Source organism: Argentina silus, assembly GCF_951799395.1.
Source record: "Argentina silus genome assembly, chromosome: 6".
NCBI classification, from domain to species: Eukaryota; Metazoa; Chordata; class Actinopteri; order Argentiniformes; family Argentinidae; genus Argentina; species Argentina silus.
In genome coordinates this window covers 22,151,234-22,170,132 of record NC_139660.1, presented here as the reverse complement: position 1 = coordinate 22,170,132, position 18,899 = coordinate 22,151,234, and the positions used below count along the sequence as shown (strand labels likewise).

The following is an 18,899-nucleotide window of genomic DNA, read 5'->3' as shown; positions in this document are numbered from 1 at the left end:
TCACTCTACTCTCCACTCCCTAAAATTAGTTTACATATACATGTGACCTCTTTATTTTACCATTTTTTTGGTATCACATTTCATGACGGTGCCCTTTATAAAAGGGTTTATACAATTATTTATAAATAGTTTATAAACTCTTGATTATTTGTTTATATGTCCTTTATAACCCATTAACAAGCAGTTATAACTCATTCGTTCAGATTGTTCGCTTTATGCTGTAAAGAGCTTGAACTTAAATGCACAGTTAATAACGCTGTCTAACTTCTTGTTAAGGGTTTATACAGTATGAACATAGATTCAAGTTTTATTTGTAATGTCCATAATGTGTTATTTGTTTATTTCTAATGTCCCTCTTATTCCATGTAAATCACATATCCCAATAAGTCTAGAGCTATCAAAAGTTATAGCCAATAAAGTTGTATTAAATTGAACGGAGTTTCTGAACGTTACAAAGTCTGGAATGTGTTCTCCCTCTCTCTCTCTCCCTCTCTCTCAGTTGTTTTTCAGTCACATGTCAGAGGTGTTCAGTTTGTGTGTGATGTAGAAGACACACTCCATTCTTTATCGGCCCGTAACTTCACTCTGATTTCTCTCCTCCTTTCTTTCTCTCTCCTCATCAGCATGTACATAAGGAATTAGCTGGCCGTGTCTTTGTGTTGCCTCATTGAGTGTGCCCTGTCACGGTGTAGGAACAGAACAGTGAGAGCCAGGAATGCAGAGAGATGGTGGGAAAGGCTTCCAGAGAGAGACTAAAGAAGTTTCTGGAAAGGGTTTTACAAAGAGGATTATTACCAGCGGGGGGGGGGGGGGGGGGAGTTCAATGAAATGGAGTTGGATAAAGGAGGGAGGAGGAAGAAAATAAGAGATGATGGAAGAGGGCCAGAAAACAACCAAGAAAACAACTCATGATATGAAATGATAAAGTTGTATCTCCACAGTATTTTTGATGATTGATTTTGCAATGATTACGCACTGATGACACCATAACTTTTATCTGCTCAAAGTCACAGACAAACAAAATGATTGTTTATTGAGTTCCGCATATTGATGAAACATTTTCATAACTGTTCAGAATGTACTATACTCAACAACCTCTCGTCCGTCTCTCAGGATGCCCGTGGAAACGCTGTCAATCAGAGACAGGTCTGCCGTCGGCCGGTTCCCGTCGGTTACACTGGGATGGGGGGAGGAGCCTGAGCCGGATGAGGAGAATATACCGGAGGAGGACAACAAAGAGGGGGCGTGTCGGCGCTGGCTGCGTAAGATCTGTCCCTGCTGCGGTGGCAGACCCAGCAACGACAATGTCATCCTACACGGGGATCCGGAAAAGGATCCGGAAGTGGGGATGAATGGGGAGATAAATGGGGGTATGGAGGACGAGAAGCCGGTAACTGATGGCGGCGAGCTTGAAGGTAATTAGCCGGCTTTTAAATGCCGGTATATTTTCCACTGTACTACACCTTTATCACATGCAGCACATTGTGACAAAAAGGTTGAGCGTTTGCTATCTTTCTTATCTTTTATCTTATCACCTTATCAGAGCTGTTCCTGACGGTGCGATCTGTGGACCTGATGAAGACCAAGACGGGTCAGAACCGCACGGAGCATCACACAGACCGCTACTACGGTGATGATGACCTCATCATCCGGCGGGGACAGACTTTCCAGATGTGGATAGACCTCTCGCGACCTTTTGACCCCAACACAGACAAACTCCACCTCGAGCTTAAGACAGGTCAGTCAGTGAATCATTCTGTTGAGTCATGAGCTGTGACAACAACACTCTCTTCTCTCCTGTAGCCCTTCCAAGAAGCTCCCTGTTATCATGGGATAAAACACATGATAACAGTACACTCATTATAAGCAGGGATATCCTGGGAAGAGAGAGAGAGAAAGAGAGAGAGAGAGTGTGTGTGTGTGTGTGTGTGTGTGTGTGTGTGTGTGTGTGTGTGTGTATTTATAAGGGAATGCTTGCCTCTCACCGAGTCCTTGTTTCCCCACTTTGTTTTGGTGGTTATTGCCATGGTAACGACTGTGCAGAGTGAGGTGGCTCCAGGCCAGAGCTCCACACAGCCTCACAGTCCCTCCCAAAACCCCCTCTGTCCACTGACGACTCCCACCCACCACAAACAGCCTAACCACCCCCCACACACAACTAAGACTCATCATCCATGTGTTTTCCATGGTTTGTCCATGTTCTTTTCACAAAATTTGCAACAAATCAAATCAAATGCTATTTGTCACATGCTGTATATCACATACAGTTGTAATTGGCATAGTGATGCTTTGGGATCTTGAGCTCCACGCTCAACAACAACAGTCAGCGTACTGTATGTGGTCCAGGTTGTATGTGTGATTGTATTCCCGTATACATATTTGGTGTGCATCTTGATTGTAGAGGTATTGTATTTGAGTCTCTCCGTGTGTTGAGCCTGCAAGGTGCCGGGCAGTGTAATAATAGCTGAGCAGCAAGCTGCCGTCTGAGCTGTGCCGGTATTTATAGGACAGCAACATGCAGCACAAATGCTGCTGTTCAGAGTCAGTAAGCAATCCTGGGAACTAAGAGAGAGAGAGTGTGTGTGTGTGTGTGTGTGTGTGTGTGTGTGTGTGTGTGTGTGTGTGTGTGTGTGTGTGCGTGCATGCATACATTTCTGTGTACGTTTCTAAGAGAGATAAAAGAGTTCTGTGCCACGCTACTGTGTGTTCTTAAACACACCCTAGTAGAGGTAGGAATGCAGGGTGCGGTCTGGCACAGTGTCTTCAACATTCTAATAGGCGTTATGAGGTAACGTGTGCCTGTGTTAAATGTTTTATTACCGAATAAACCTTCTGTTTGGGATGGGCTTCCAGCAAAGCATCTGATTGTATTTTTCCCTGAAAGCAATAACTTACAAATAAGCAAAAATACGAGTCAAACCAATTATACGGTAGCATCCACATTAGCTTGCTACTATAGTTAACTTGTCCTTAATATATGCCATTTAGCTGATGCTTTCATCCAAAGTGACTTACATTGCAGTGAGTGCGTACATTTCAGTATATATGGTCCCAGCGGGAATCAAACCCACGACCTAAGCGTTGTCCTTGGTGTCACACTTAACATATGTGTATTTGTGTGTCTCCAACAGGACCCCTGCCCATGGTGTCAAAGGGCACTCATGTCATCATCCCATTGGTGGAGGAGCTGGAGGACGACCGCTGGGAGGCCAAGATCGTGAAAGAGGATGGCAACAGGCTCAAGCTGTCCGTCAACTCCCTGCCCACAGCAGTGATTGGCCGATACCAGCTCCTTGTGGCAACAACCAGCCCAAAGGGCAATGCCACGTCAACACACGACCCGGAAAATGACATCTACATGCTGTTCAACCCATGGTGTTTAGGTAATTGGCCGTTGATAAAGACTCTCTTGTCTCTGACGACAAAGAGAGCCTATGAAGAGAGCCTACTGTATATTGCTGTCTTCAGCCAATCACAGTGATTTGTCATACTCAAAACATTGATCGGCATCTGTTCTGGGCCAATCATAATAGGATCTCTGGGTGTTTCTATGGAATCTGATTTGATCATTAGATAAAGACACATAATATGGGTGTCATGAAGAAACTATGTATCAGGGGTGGACATCCACCCTCCTGTGAGCTCAAACACACTCAATAGTCCACTCCACCCTCATTTCAAGCTGATGACATCACATAATCACCTCACACTTGAGGGAAATCTCCTGTCCTTTATTCAAGCTGCTATCTTAACTATGTCTCCCTTGTAAACAGATCCTCTGGCCTCAATGGGACTTAAAATAAAGTTAAAACAAAATTCAAATAAAATAATTAGGAATTATTGTCCTTTTGAATTACCCTGTCCTGGCTTTAACTTGCGTCTTTCTCCCTCTCTCTCTTGCCAGATGACACAGTGTACATGGATGATGAGGAGGAGAAGGAGGAGTATGTCCTGAATGATGTCGGGAGGCTCTACTACGGCACGGAGAAACAAATCGGAGCTAGAACGTGGGACTATGGACAGGTGAGGTGGGAAAGTGTGATTGTCGGGTGATTGTGAAACATGGGGTGTATTCAGAGAGGTGAAAGCTTGATGACTTTTCGACATGCATGTCATGCATGTTCTAAAACAGCACACAACACATTTCTATCTGAATTCTCTAGAACGTTTGACATTCCTCAACAGACCCACAGAGAGAGTAGGGAAGACCCCAACTGACTGACTTATTCCTCTGTCTCTTTCTCCTTCCCTTTCTTCTTTTCTCCTTCCATCTCTCTCTCTCTCTCAGTTTGATAAGGGGATCCTTGCCGCCTGTCTCTTTGTTTTGGAGAAGAGTGAGATCCCTCCCTCCGGGTGGGGAGACACTGTTAATGTGGTGCGAGTCATTTCAGCCATGGTGAGTCCTGACAAACACACAAAAACAACACTTGTTTACGTTTATTTTTTTAAAACACCAACCACAACATCACAAATCCATCTTTCCCACCTAATGATGCCAACTTGCACCTAATTTTTCTAATGTCAAAACTGAATACAAAGTTTCCTTTGATTCAGTTACTTAAACAAATGTATTTGTTGTAAGTCGCTTTGGTTAAAGGCGTCTGCTAAATGCCATAAATGTAAATGTAAATGTAAAATCCCATTGTTCCAGATAAACTCCCCTGATGATCGTGGAGTTGTGGCAGGAAACTGGTCAGGGAACTATGTAGGCGGGACAGCCCCCACAGCATGGAGTGGCAGTGTGGAAATCCTGAAGAAGTACCACGATGGGGGAGGCACACCCGTCAACTATGGCCAGTGCTGGGTCTTCTCTGGGGTCACCACCACAGGTACGTAATGTGTGTGTGTGTGTGCGTGTGCGTGCGCACGTGTGTGTGTGTGCGCGTCTGTGCATTTAAATCAAATGACTTACTGTATATGAGAGGGAGAAATGAGTGCTATGTTCATAGGCATTAACCCCTCCTCCGTCCCCTCCTCATCTTCTTTCAGTGTTGAGGTGTTTGGGCATTCCCTCCCGTAGTGTGTCCAACTTCAACTCAGCCCACGACACGGATGTCTCCTTGACAACGGACGTGTACTTCGATGAGGATTTAGAGCCTATAGATGATCTCAATGCCGACTCCATATGGTATGTTGAAGGAATATCACACGTTCTGTCATAATATCTCACCGCTGCTACATCATTTCACATCATTCACCACTTGAATTCAGATGTGAACCCTGCCCTCCAAAAAAATCATTAAAGGGATAGTTCAGCTTTTTTTTTTTTTTTTTTAGACCTCATTGTGCCACAGTGTTGTAGGCTCTTCCAGACACATTTTTCCAATCTTGACGTTTCTTTGGCTGGCTCTGGGGCTAGCATTTAGCTCCATACCAGTGTACATGAATACAAGTATGACCGAGAAAGTGTATGGGTGAGCCTATAAGTAAGTGGAAAATAAGGTCTAACCGAAACTATCCCTTTAGGAATATATAAATACATTCAAAAAATCTCTCCCTTCAGGAACTTCCATGTGTGGAATGACTGTTGGATGGCTCGTCCAGACTTGCCACCGGGTATGGGTGGCTGGCAGGTTGTAGACGCCACCCCTCAGGAGACCAGCCAGGGCACCTTCCGCTGTGGCCCCGCCTCTGTCAATGCCATCCGCAATGGCCAAGTGTTCCTCAAACACGACTCGCCCTTCGTCTTTGCTGAAGTGAGTCTTCTTCTAAATGTTTGCCTAGCCCTCTTTTGTACATGCTGAAATGTCTTTCTCATCTTGTACCTCTCTATATTTGAGCTCGCCCCCTGTCCTCGTCCCCGTCCCCGTCCCCGTCCTCATCCTCGTCCCCTCAATCTCAACAAGTTTCTTTCTACCTAAATTTGGTTTACTGAAGTGGATTGCATTTATTAGACTTCCCTTTTTCCTACGTCTTAAAGTGCTTTACAATGTGAGATGGGTTAGGTCAGGTGCACAGTGATGACCTCACATTGCCCTGTCTCAATCTGTATCCCATTTCTCCACCTCCTCCTAAAGTATTCAAAGTGGGGAAAAAAAGCATAGGATGGGTCAAAGCATGGGCTCTTACACCAATTAATTTCTATTCAAATCCACGTGGGGGAGTTCACAAGTGTATCTTTAAACCATTTAGTGCAGAGGCTGAATAAAGTCACCCAAATTGTCAACATTCTATGTTGCCATGGGTTTTGACTTTATTCACCAAAAAATGCATAAATTATGATGCTTCATTTTGTAGCCAATCAAAGTAAATACCACATAAAACACTTCGCAGTGAATGTTCCGGAATTCTTTGGCATCTCAACCACTGTGTCTCTCCTGCAGGTGAACAGTGATAAGATCTACTGGCAGAGGAACAAAGATGGCACCTTCACTCAGTTCCACAGTGAGAAGAAGGCGATTGGCCACAATATCAGCACCAAGGCTGTGGGTTCTGACGAGCGCCATGACATCACTCACCTGTACAAACACCCTGAAGGTATCATCACATTGACATGCAATTGCAAACACTGGCACACATGCGCTGAGGAGGTCATAAGGTCATAAGGTCATAAGGTCATAGGGGGTAACATCTCACAATTCTCTACAAGCACCCAGAGGATAACTTGGTAATACTGTACAATGTTTTTCTCCCGTCTAGGGAGTTTTTTTGCTTGTCTTGCTTTTCGGGGGTCTACCGGTTCAGTGTTTGTTCATATTGTTTGTATTCTATTTAGTATCTAGTAGTATCTAGTCCAGTTTATAACTCATTATAGGCAGACTGCTCATAACAAGACTAATAATGCATTATGAGCGCATTATAACGGTACACGAAGGAAAGTGTTACCGATAACCGATTACCTATTAATTCCTTGTCATTCTCTCCATCAGGCACAGAGGAGGAACGCATCGCTGTGGAAACGGCCTGCAGCTATGGCTCCAAGCCAGAGGCTTATTCCTCTCCTGTAGCGGAGGACGTCTCCATCGAGGTGACGCTGGATGGGGAAGGGCCACGCATGGGGAGTGACGCGGAGCTCACCTTAATCTTGCGCAACACCAGCTCTCAGCCACGTACTACCACTATCCACAGCCAGGTGGCAGTCATGTACTACACCGGCGTGCTCAAGGCCACCGTCAAGAACGACAGGACTCTGGTGGAGCTATTGCCCAATGAGGGTAAGGCAAAACAGCGAGGGCTACTTTGTATTACGTCTTAGTGACGTCAAGTCAGGTCGTTTTCTTTTATTGCATGCACACGTCTCCCTCCCCTCTCATCTCCTCCCCTCCTCTCTTCTCCTCTCAGTGAAGACCCTGGACTGGGTTCTTGAGTACCAACACTACCAGGACAAGCTGGTGGACCAGGCTGCTCTGATGCTGACTCTGTCTGGCCGGGTCTCTGAGACCCAGCAGGTTCTGGCCACTCAGTTCAGCTTCCGACTCAGGACCCCTGACCTCATCATAAAGGTGAGCCACAACCAATCAGGAAGGAAGAATGAACTAATGTGTTTATCTATCCGCACATCCGTCAGATCTGTTAGATCTGTTACTGTCTACTGATGTAGTACTGTAAATGTTGTGTTTTAATGTTTATTTTTTTTTGTCATCTTCTCCTGCAGCCTGTTGGGGAGGCTGTGGTGGGGAAAAAGATGGCAGCTGAGATTTCCTTCACCAATCCACTCCCACGCACGCTGAAGGGGGTGGTGTTCCACGTGGAGGGGTTGGGCCTGCAGAGCGGTCGACAGATCGCTGTGGGGTGAGAAATAAATATGATAGCTATTTATTTTTCCCACATCCACTACCATCTGTCACACTGACAATGGTTTTGTTTTAAGCCCATAGAAACACTGCGTCAGTCTCGATGACACTAAATGTCATCCTATAATGGGTGATGTTATTCGTATTTTGTCTTCATTATTTGATGTCATTATACTTCTTTCATGTTATGAATATATAGAGTTATACTGAGTCTCTCTCTCTCCTCTCCTCTCCTCTCCTCTCCTCTCCTCTCCTCTCCTCTCCCTCAGTGATGTTGGCAGTCGCTCCTCCGTGACTCTGACAGAGTACTTTGTCCCGGTCCTGCCCGGCCCCAGGAAACTTCTGGCTTCACTGGACTGCCGGCAGCTCACACAAGTCCATGGTGTGGCTAGCATCAATGTGCGGGAACAATGAGCCTGCCTCACACCCCATAGGCCCAGTCGGTACGAAGCACTATTGATGTTGAATGGCGTCTCGTGCTCTCTCTTTGCCTCTCTACCATAACACTGATATTGACTTGGTATTCTACCACCACTTCTAATGTTGTTTTGGTCAAGAGTCCAGACTTGAGACCACAGGAAACTCTTCATGTTAAACTTTAGAGCATTTAGCTAAGCTGGACTGAATGTACAGTCTTTTTATGTATCCTTAATGTTGACATATGTCCATCGTCCCTATTTTACATCATACTCTCATTTCATAAATGACAGATGTTATGACTGGATCACCACATCAGAAGTGCCTACAATATCAAATTCTTTATATATCTTTATATGAGTAGCATTTTAGCACTTGTTCCACTGCGTGTCATTTCAAAATCAGTTTAACTGTTGCACAGAGCATCAACTGTATGACACATGGGAACAATAATATCACGTTACCATGTATGTCCTCCAGAGTTGATTGTTTGTTACTGTATACTGTATGTTTTACTGTAAATCTATCTCAAATATTGGTGGGGGTTTTTGATAAGCTGAAAAAACTGAAACTGATGATATGTTTGTCCATATGCAGTGTGTGCATGTGAAAGAATATTTCATGTGAATAAGTCAGTATTATGAAGTCAAGCTTGGGGAAACTCTGCTCCAATGCTTTCAGAATCTACGTTTTTTTAGCACTATTATATGTGCTGTTAATGTGCACTACTCATTCCACAATCAGCTCAGAATTATGAAGAAAGAACCCAAAGTTGCAGAGTTTAACAGATTTATAATCTGTGGCAGCTACAATACATGTTGTTGAACAGAAGGCTTCTTTGACTGCTTTGATATCAAATTGTTTAATAATTGTAAAAAGGAAACATTGTATGTATCACTATTTACGTTTTTTATATGATGCTATATATGTCAATAGGGTGAATTAAATTAAAATCTGTTAGTGTTATTTATTTCCTCAACTTCTTATGACTGACTGTATGTACTTTAACTTGTTTATTGTTTGTATGGATTTGTGTGAGGAAGGCTGACGGCAACGGGTCATTCAGCACGCAGGCGCACACGCACACACACACACACACACACACACACACACACACACACACACACACGGTCAGTCCAAAAATAAATTGCATGTTTGAAATCAACAGACAAAAAGACAGGCAATCTGACAATAAAGTTTACTAAATGATGCTTGTCAAGGCAAAATCTTGATTCATTTCCAAACAAATTTTATCTTACTTTTGCTGTCTTGCATCGCTGTGAACGGAGTAGATCAGCGCACGTAACAGTATGTAACGTAACATTAATGCAACAATTTAAAGACCCCCTCCAGTCAAAACCTAACATTGTGTGCAAGTAGAATCCGAGGGTCACGATAACACTCAGGGACTGTTGCGGATGGGCACATGGACATTATGTAACATTGACTCATTTATAATACATATAGAATTATTTAAATGTTATGAAAGTAATGTGACAACGGGACCGTATTGTCACGATGGTTTGTGCTAAATGGAACAATAAAAGTGGAAACAAAGTGTTGCAGAGAGGAATATTATTGTTGTTACACCACTGGAAACAGACGTCATTTTTATGCGGCTTTTGACAGAAGCAGACAAACCCGCTCAGAAATCGTTGATTTCACTTCGTAACACACAACAGAAACATGTCCAATTCAGTCATTTCCGTGATAGGTCGCTTCATAGAGGAATACACGACCAGAACACCGACTAAGTTGAAAGTGGTGGATGCATACCTTTTTTACATCCTGTTGACCGGTGTACTGCAGTTTCTATACTGCCTCCTGGTTGGCACTTTCCCATTCAACAGCTTTTTGTCCGGCTTTATATCTTGTGTTGGAGCGTTCATCCTGGGAGGTAAAGTATTTACAGTAAAGTGTTCAGTGTTAACACCTTTTTGAAATAATCAGTAAGTCTCCACTATATACGTATATATGTAGAGGAGACCTAACCCTAAATGCATAGCCTATATCCACATTCACTTGACGACAGCTCAGTGTAATCATCCTTAAAGGGATGTTCCACCTAATTAATTTCATTTTCCTGGTTTGGCCCTGAGTTGATTATTAGCCCTGCCCCAGACAGTTTTTTAGCTGCATCAAAAAAGAGTAAATGGGTTTAGTTTTCATCCTCTTTGGCTACATATTTTTTGCTTCCTTACATACAGAGTAGCCATATTTTGGGCCCCAACTTACGAGAAATGTTTCTTATGTAACAGACCATTGGTAATTCACTGGAAAGTTACCGATAACATTAGAAGAAGTAATCGTAGCCCTCTTTCCCCCCCCCATCTGTACAGTGTGCCTGCGTATCCAGGTCAATCCAGAAAACAAAGGAGAGTTCCTGTCCATATCTCCAGAGAGGGCCTTTGCAGACTTCTTATTGGCGCACACTGTCCTGCACCTAGTGGTCATTAATTTCATTGGTTGAGAAAATGTAATGATTTGGATCCCTATATCAGGTGAGAACGGTACACTGCACACCACCAAGAAAGCTGCATCCTAATTTAGATGATGTTAATTGCAGAACTTTTGCATTTGATCATGCATTTTATATCAATGGGAGAATGTGTGGAAATGTTTTGTCTTGTTTGTTTTGTTCTTCTTTTGGGTCACTTAATGCAAGGGGTAAAATCACTCTAATTGTCATGTAACATTTGTCTAAACATTACTGACATTGTCCTTATTTATCTTATTTCACAGCAAGAGATGTGACCAAAATCCCAGATGCATCTGTCACCTCAAGACAACGTTCATACAGTAAAGATTGTGCCACTCTTATTGGGCCTGGCTGACAACAGAGGGGCAACTCCATAATGTGTCTACATGACAGACAGACAGACATAGCTTAATCCTGTTTGTCAAATTATGTCATTTGTTACTGAAAAGACTTTGTACTGTTTGTATGATTGTTGTGTTTGAATTGAGATTATTGAAATAAAATAAATAATAAAATGACTTGTTGAGGCCACGGGGCTTAACTAACACTAATTAACAATTCATTAATTAATTGATCAATTAATTAATGAACACTAGAATTCAGGCAAGAACAGGAGGCAGTATATCTGAGGCAGTATATCTGTGCAGCCTCAAGTTGGACAATGAAGTACAATTCTGACTTCACGGCTTGAAAACATGGCGGTGACAACACGACTATGAAATCCTCAATAAAACGTCCTATGAATTACCTTTGAATAATCACCACATAACAACGATCAACTGAACATACACTGCTCAAAAAAATTAAGGGAACACTTAAGGGACACATCAGATCTTGATGAACGAATTATTCAAGTTGAAAATCTTTACTGATGTACATGGTATAATTTGTTGAGAACAAAATGACGTAACAACGGTCAATGGAAACCAAAATCATGAACCCATTGAGGGCTGGATTCAAAATCACACCGAAAATCAAAGTAAAAAATTCAAATCACAGGCTGATCCAACTTGTGTGAATTTTATCACGGCAACTCATGATGTGATTCAATTGTGTGTATGGCCCCCGCGTGCCTGTACGCACTCCCGACAACGTCTGGGCATGCTCCTGATGAGTCGGCGGATGGTGTCCTGGGGGATCTCCTCCCAGACCTGGATCAGGGCATCACTGAGCTCCTGGACAGTCTGTGGTGGTACTTGGTGGTGTCGGATGCACCGATACATAACATCCCATAGGTGCTCAATTGGATTTAGGTCAGGGGAAGGAGAGGGCCATTCAATGGTGTCAATGCCTTCTTCATCCAGGAACTGCTTACACACTCTGGCCACATGAGGCCGTGCATTGTCCTGCACTCGGAGGAACCCAGGGCCCACTGCACCAGCGTAAGATCTGACAATGGGTCTGAGGATCTCATCCCGGTACCTAACAGCAGTCAGGGTACCGTTGGCTATGACATGGAGGTCTGTGCGACCCTCCAAGGATATACCTCCCCAGACCATCACTGACCCACCGCCAAACCTGTCATGCTGGATGATGTAACAGGCAGCATTACGTTCACCACGGCGTCTCCAGTCTCTTTCACGCCTGTCACATGTGCTCAGTGTGAACCTGCTCTCACCTGTGAAGAGAACAGGACGCCAATGGCGGACCTGCCAATTCTGGTGTTCTCTCGCGAATGCCAATCGAGCTGCACAGTGCTGGGCAGTGAGCACAGGTCCCACTAGAGGACGTCGGGCCCTCATGGAGTCTGTTTCTGACAGTTTGGTCAGACACATGCACACCAGTAGCTTGCTGGAGGTCATTTTGTAGGGCTCTGGCAGTGCTCCTCCCGTTCCTTCTCGCACAAAGGAGCAGATACCGGTCCTGCTGTTGTGTTGATGCCCTTCTACGACCCTGTCCAGCTCTCCTCGTGTAACGGCCGGTCTCCTGGTATCTCCTCCATGCTCTTGAGACTGTGCTGGGAGACACAGCAAACCTTCTTGCGACCGTGCGTATGGATGTGCCGTCCTGGAGGAGCTGGACTACCTGTGCAACCTGAGTGGGCTGCAGGTACCGCCTCATGCTACCAGTAGTGACAAGGACACTAGCAGAACACAAAACTAGAGAAGAATCATTCAGGAAGGATAAGGAGAGGGCAATTGTCTGTGGCCACCACATGCAAAACCATTACTTTTTTGGGGGTTGTCTTGCTTTTGCCTCTCCAGTGCACCTGTAATCACTTGTGCTTCCTAAATGGGCAGATTGATATCCCTGAAGTTTAACTGACTTGGTGTTACACTGTGACAATTAAGTGTTCCCTTAATTTTTTTGAGCAGTGTATATATATGAAATCATTAGTCTCGACAGATTTCAAATCTGTCTGACTTGCTGAACATTTTCGGCTGCTTGAGAAAGAGTCGCAACATCGAGGCTCACAGTTTTTAGAGCGAGGTGCTGGTCGGCACTTGCTAAACATTGATCCTTTGAAACGGGGTCACAGACTTCTGGATGAGGCTGATCGGTTAATCCTCTAAAACAACGAGGAGAATATTAGTGGCGAAAAAGGAAGGATCGGAATCCAAAACGATCACGGCGCTGGAAGGGGAAATAGATACGTCCCCATGGCGTGACGTTTTACTGGGGTACGGAAGTGCGGTGGTTTCCCATGCGTTTTCCAATCGTCTTTTAAATCTGATGCAAGGTGATAGATGGTGATAACTGCTAACTATTTTGATCATGACACCCACAACTCATGAAAAGGTTTATTGAAACATAACAATAACAACAACAGCGAATGTCGTAGTAGTAGTAATGTTATAGTGAGGGTGAATGGGGACCTATTTGTTAGTAGCTTCAGATTTCCGGGATTTTAACGCTTCCGGCATCAATCCCCCGGGCAGCATCTGATGTCTAGCACGTCTTGGTGAAGTGAGATGATAATTTAGTTTGTATGTCTACATTGGTAACCCTCTTGTTTTCTATGCTAAATCTAGAAAAATAGAGAATTAACATCTTTAAATATTAATCTCAAAATCTATTTGGATTTCAATGCAATATCCTTAGAAAATCTCTTTGATGACGTAAACTAACGGGATTATCCAACATAACGGCACTTGCTACGGAGTTGGACGGCCTTCTCGACTCACCCATCACAATTTAACTTTGATCATGATACGTAAATAAATCCCAATATTTATGTTTCCAGTTTACACTAACCATGTATGGCGTTGATCGTTTGAGAACAAACATTTTTGCAACGTTTTCCAGCAGTACAGAGTAACGCTGCACAAACTAATCGAGGTGAGGAAACACCTGCGCTGATTGTGTTTACCTTGATGAGTGTGCCCTTCTTTACTCCGACCTGCTGGGGGCAGTCCAGCCTCCTCCCCTCCCCTCCCCTCACAACATTTCAGGCAGCACCCCCTCGCGAAATATACTTTCTACGTCCCTGATGTGGAGGAAAACCTGATCAGAATTCAACGGTGGTGGGTGAGTCGAAAAGGACGTCCAACTCCGTGGCAAATGCCATGATGTTGGATAATCCCACTAGTTTACGTCATCAAAGAGATTTTCTAGCAAAGGACATTGCATTGTAGAAACGTTGATGTAATCAAACAATTAAGGAAAATATATGATAGATATGGAAAACCCATATTGGCTTCACTTTCAGGTTATTAATATTAATTGTGATGTATCAGAGCTACCATAATATGCAACAACAATAATTTTTCCCAACACATCTCTTGACCTTAGTTGAATTGGCTTTTCTGAAAGTATTCATTAGGCAAGTACAGGAACTCTAAATAGACTATATATTACATGCAAATACTTGTTTGTAATGTGTATTCATACAGGTGATGAAGTTGAGTTCTTATCATTTGCAAGTTGGGTACTATCTTGAATACAAGCCAGTTATTATTGGAATCCCTTTGATGTACAAGTAGGTAGCTAGCTATAGCTTAGCCGCTAGACCCTCTTTGCTGCTTTCCTCTGAGGAGGGACTACTATACCATAGCTGTTGATAGTTATCTGAGGTTAACAGTTGGTAGTTATCTGAGGTTAAATGTATGCCTGTTATATTTTTGACAGGTCATGTGTTTCCGACGTCCCATCATCAGATGGATAATGTTGGGTGGTGTGAAGGCAGTGGTCGCTCAGCAGACATTTTGCAGGTAATTCTCCTTTATTCTAGCTATTGATATGTCAGTGGTAAATCTGGATGCTGCAAAGATGGTAATAAAGATCACTTTGTATTAATCTTCTATACCATCAGCTAATATGTTAGCCGTTAGTGAGCGGCGTGATAATGCTTCCACAAATCCTGGTCTGTTCTAGGATCAATCATTACCCCGGAGAAAGCCTGTCAAGCAGGAGGCTGAAGAGTTTCAGATTCAGCAAAGTCCGGGATGGGCTGTTGGAGTGGAAGTATTCCAGGTTAAAAAAGAAGAACCTGATGAAAAAGATTCCCTCTTTGATTCCGTGTCACTCTCGGACCGCCATGGAGTCACTGAGCAGGTAGGTTGACCTGGGTACAGGGCATGTCTCAGTCTGTTGACCTGGGTACAGGGTCTCAGTCTGTTGGGGACATTAAGGTTTTAACACAGCAACGGGTCATTCAGCACACAGGCGATTAACACTTTACCAGACCAGTTACTATACTGATCTTCATTAAAGGTGGTTATGGTAGTGTTTTATTTGATAGCAATAATACAAGCAGTAATAGAACTAATATGATTACTGCATGTAATAACAATTGGCACTTCCTCAGTAATTACTTGAAATAATTGATTTCAAATGAAGTGACACATAATTATTTGGTAATGATTATGTTATTATACTGTTGACCATACTGTGTCAACATGCTTTTAGTCTAGATTTGCCTTAATCTGTACCCCATCATTTTATAAAGTTCCACTTTGTCAACTTTTCACGATGTTAGGTGTTACCCTCTCCAGGCCAGATGAAAGACAGGTTTGAGGAACAAGACGAAGAATCGGATGGCTCCTCTGGAGTGAATGAGGGAGCCAAAGATCATTGCTTGGAGAACAAAGATGTGGAAATCACGGAAGTGCTTTGGGGGCCAGTGGAAGCGTCATCATCCTCAGAAACAGAAGACAGTGACAGTGGGACGGAACATGAGAATTCGCAGGTGAGTTTCAAATGTCTAATAAAGGCCTGTGTTTGTCAGGCTAGATAGTTTTTCATCAAAATAAACTCTTTAGTTGAGCCTATTTCATGGTAGATTTGATGGTTGCAGAGGGAAATGTTGTTTTTCTTTCCTATCAGCACCCATCAGGATGCCTCAGTGTGCTTGAAAGGGGCTATCAGTGACTTTCGCAGCCTTATCTCCATGGTAACTGACTTTTGAACCGAATTGACTTTCCCCTCCATCTCTCTGTAGGCCTGTAGAAACCATGGCGTCTCTGGATGTGACTCTGAAGACTGCAGCACGCTGTTGAGCTCAGATGCTGTTCATTTCGGTGTGTACTAGTGGTGGGGTGGGAACTCTTTTGTTGCCTAGAGCATAATGTGTTATACTGTACGACAGACATGTAGAATGTGTGGTTATTTACTCAACTATGCCTGTAATCATACATTGCCTTTCCAAATTTCAATATTCGCCCACCTGAACAATTTTCATATTTTGTTGCCTCAGGGCCTGAAAATCAATACATTAAATGTGGATTCCTTATAATGATACCAAGGTGTGTAAGCAGTTACTGTACATTTTTTTGTCTGTGACGCAGAAGTATATTCCTGTTTGTTTTTCTCTCTCTGCTAGGTGGTTTTGCAGGGGTTTCCTCATCAGTCTTCCCATGTACCCAGTGTAAGCTCTCCTACACCATAAAGCACTTCTTACATAGACACATGAAGAGGTCTCACCCCGAAGAGTACATCGCCCTGCAGCACTCAGGAACAATCATAGCAGAGTGTTCCCAAACGACCAAAACAAAAGCACAGTTGCACAAGTCTACAGAAACAACACATTCAACGCCTACTTCTCCTAAGTCTCCAGCAGCGTCCGCCGCAACAACGTCAGCTCTGCCTCGAAAATGCCACTCCACCCGTCACGCATGCCCGCAGTGCGGCAAGACCTTCAGCAGAAAATTTGATGTGAAGGTACATCAGAGGAGTCACACAGGGGAAAAACCGTATCAGTGCACAGATTGTGAGAAGAGCTTCGTCAACTCTGATGGACTGAAAAAACACATGCGAACTCACACCGGAGAGAGACCATATACATGTTCCGATTGCGGGAAAGGATTTCGGGCAGCGCACCATCTGACTAGACATAAAATGACACACACTGGAGAGAAGCCCTATGATTGCAATGTATGCAAGAAGTCCTTCGTTACAGCTGTTGATCTTAGAAATCACCAACACCCTGACTTATCCAGAAGGTTCCGGTGTGAGCAGTGTGAAAAGAGTTTCAGCCACAGAGAAAGTCTTAAAGCACACAGGAAAACCCACACAGAAGAAAAGCCTTTTCCATGCTCTGAATGTGACAAATGTTTTAGGTTTTCTCAAGACCTCAAGAAGCATCAAGTTACACATTCAGGAGAAAAGCTGTACAAGTGCCCCCAATGTGAAAAAAGTTTCAGTCGAAAATGGTGTTTGACTTTGCACCAGCGTACACACAGTGGAGAGAGACCTTATCACTGCTCAGAGTGTGGTCAGAGCTTCAGCCTGATTGGGCATTACAAACGCCACCAGCAGACCCACACTGGGAAGAGGACATTTCACTGCACGCAGTGTGGCAAGAGTTTCTTCAGAGCCGAACACCTGAAGTACCATCTTCGCATACACAGTGAGACCAAAATGTATACCTGTTCAAATTGTGGCAAAGGTTTCAATCAGGATTCAAACTTAAAACGGCACCAACGGAGCTGTGTAAAACCACCCAAGCAAAGTCATAATGTATCATAATCACAGGCATGATTGATGATATTGAACATGGATATAAAGAGCGATGTAAACATGGGTGGGGATTATTATGTATGCTGAACAACATAGAAGGAAAAAAAAATTTTGGTCATATTTGGATGCCCCCCATAGCTGTATAATAACTGTTATTACAATAGTCAAAACATTCTGTTAACATGCTAATTATTGATTTATTTTACCTTTGTAAGAGATACCTTTTACACAGTACATCAGTGTTTGCATAGTCCTGGAGTTGAGATGTTTGTGTTACAAGTCAAAGTCATCCTATGAACAGGATGTAAATTGTACAATAAAATGCTTCCAAGCATCCTCTCAACAGTGCACATATCAGAACATAACAATAAAAATACAATAATAACACAGTAGTCAATAAGTGTAATAGGCATAAGTGTAAATAAGGCAATACGTTTGTGGGTGAGCAGCAAGTAGTGCAGGTAGGCAGTGAGGGTTAGCTATTCAAAACTCTTATGGCCTGAAAGTGGAAACTGTAGAAACTGTCTTGTTACTGGTCTGATTTAAGTGGAATAAGGTCTGTTCTCCCCTGTTTTATGGGCTGAAGGTAGAAACTGTCTTGGTATCTGTCTGATTTAAGTGGAATAAGGATTGTTCTCTGTCAGATAACAGACATGTGAATAGAGAAATGAGCTTTGTATTTGTATTCTTCAGCCAGAGTTAAGTTTCTACTCTGTTATGATGACAATGATTCAATAAACATCATCAAAACACTGGCCCACAGTATTGGTACCTTGGTAACAGCTTTCATGTTATTTCGTTGATAGGATATTAAGTAGAACATGGGGAAATGATAGAGATTCATTCTTGTTTGCTGTCACTGGCCTCTCTGTGGTTGACATGCAGTGTGTGTCTGCTAAAGGGATCCCTCCTCTTCATTACTGTGAGAAAGGACTTCTAGAGTCATTCCATAACCACACAAATCTCACCTGTGGCCATTTCCAATGGATACCTCTGTTTTGGCTACCACAAATACTTTGGCCTCACACAATATTTGTGAAAGTTTACTTTAATATATCAGCCAAAGTAAGTAATTTACAGTATTTAAATGGTTTAAGAAAGTTTACAAATCAATACTGAATTACAAATACAGGACAATGTCATGTGACCGTATAGTATACATACTGTATAGTAGATGCATTCATCTTAAGATAAGGATGGTGCCATTAGGACAGAGCTGATGTGGACTGAGATTATTTTGATCCATGTGATCCGTCTCATGGCAGTCAATGCACCCTTATGTGTGAGAGAGAAGGAATCAGAAGGAAACAGTTTAGTTTTTCATTGATTTGGACATATACAATGTAAAACAAATAACGTCAGATATACCAGGC

At 43.1% G+C, this 18,899-nt stretch overlaps 3 protein-coding genes across 3 annotated transcripts; all 3 read left to right on the top strand.

The window, feature by feature from the left end:
• Nucleotides 1–1,114: 1,114 nt before the first annotated feature.
• Nucleotides 1,115–9,273, top strand: LOC310806054 (protein-glutamine gamma-glutamyltransferase K-like; the record flags this gene model as incomplete). The annotated part of the gene is made up of 13 exons (XM_083672007.1): nt 1,115–1,415; nt 1,544–1,738; nt 3,132–3,383; nt 3,905–4,023; nt 4,289–4,396; nt 4,652–4,829; nt 4,990–5,128; nt 5,504–5,696; nt 6,324–6,477; nt 6,870–7,154; nt 7,282–7,442; nt 7,595–7,731; nt 8,003–9,273. 13 exons carry the CDS (start codon nt 1,115–1,117, stop codon nt 8,145–8,147), a joined length of 2,367 nt encoding a protein of 788 aa, XP_083528133.1. The 3' UTR covers nt 8,148–9,273.
• A 483-nt stretch (nt 9,274–9,756) lies between these two features.
• On the top strand, nt 9,757–11,147 carry LOC310806087 (dolichyl-diphosphooligosaccharide--protein glycosyltransferase subunit DAD1-like). The gene is made up of 3 exons (XM_083672043.1): nt 9,757–10,047; nt 10,490–10,651; nt 10,893–11,147. Exons 1-2 carry the CDS (start codon nt 9,837–9,839, stop codon nt 10,618–10,620), a joined length of 342 nt encoding a protein of 113 aa, XP_083528169.1. The 5' UTR covers nt 9,757–9,836; the 3' UTR covers nt 10,621–10,651; nt 10,893–11,147.
• Nucleotides 11,148–14,665: 3,518 nt separating this feature from the next.
• Nucleotides 14,666–18,271, top strand: LOC310806056 (uncharacterized protein). The gene is made up of 5 exons (XM_083672009.1): nt 14,666–14,780; nt 14,944–15,123; nt 15,548–15,757; nt 16,010–16,088; nt 16,391–18,271. Exons 1-5 carry the CDS (start codon nt 14,676–14,678, stop codon nt 17,533–17,535), a joined length of 1,719 nt encoding a protein of 572 aa, XP_083528135.1. The 5' UTR covers nt 14,666–14,675; the 3' UTR covers nt 17,536–18,271.
• Nucleotides 18,272–18,899: the final 628 nt, after the last annotated feature.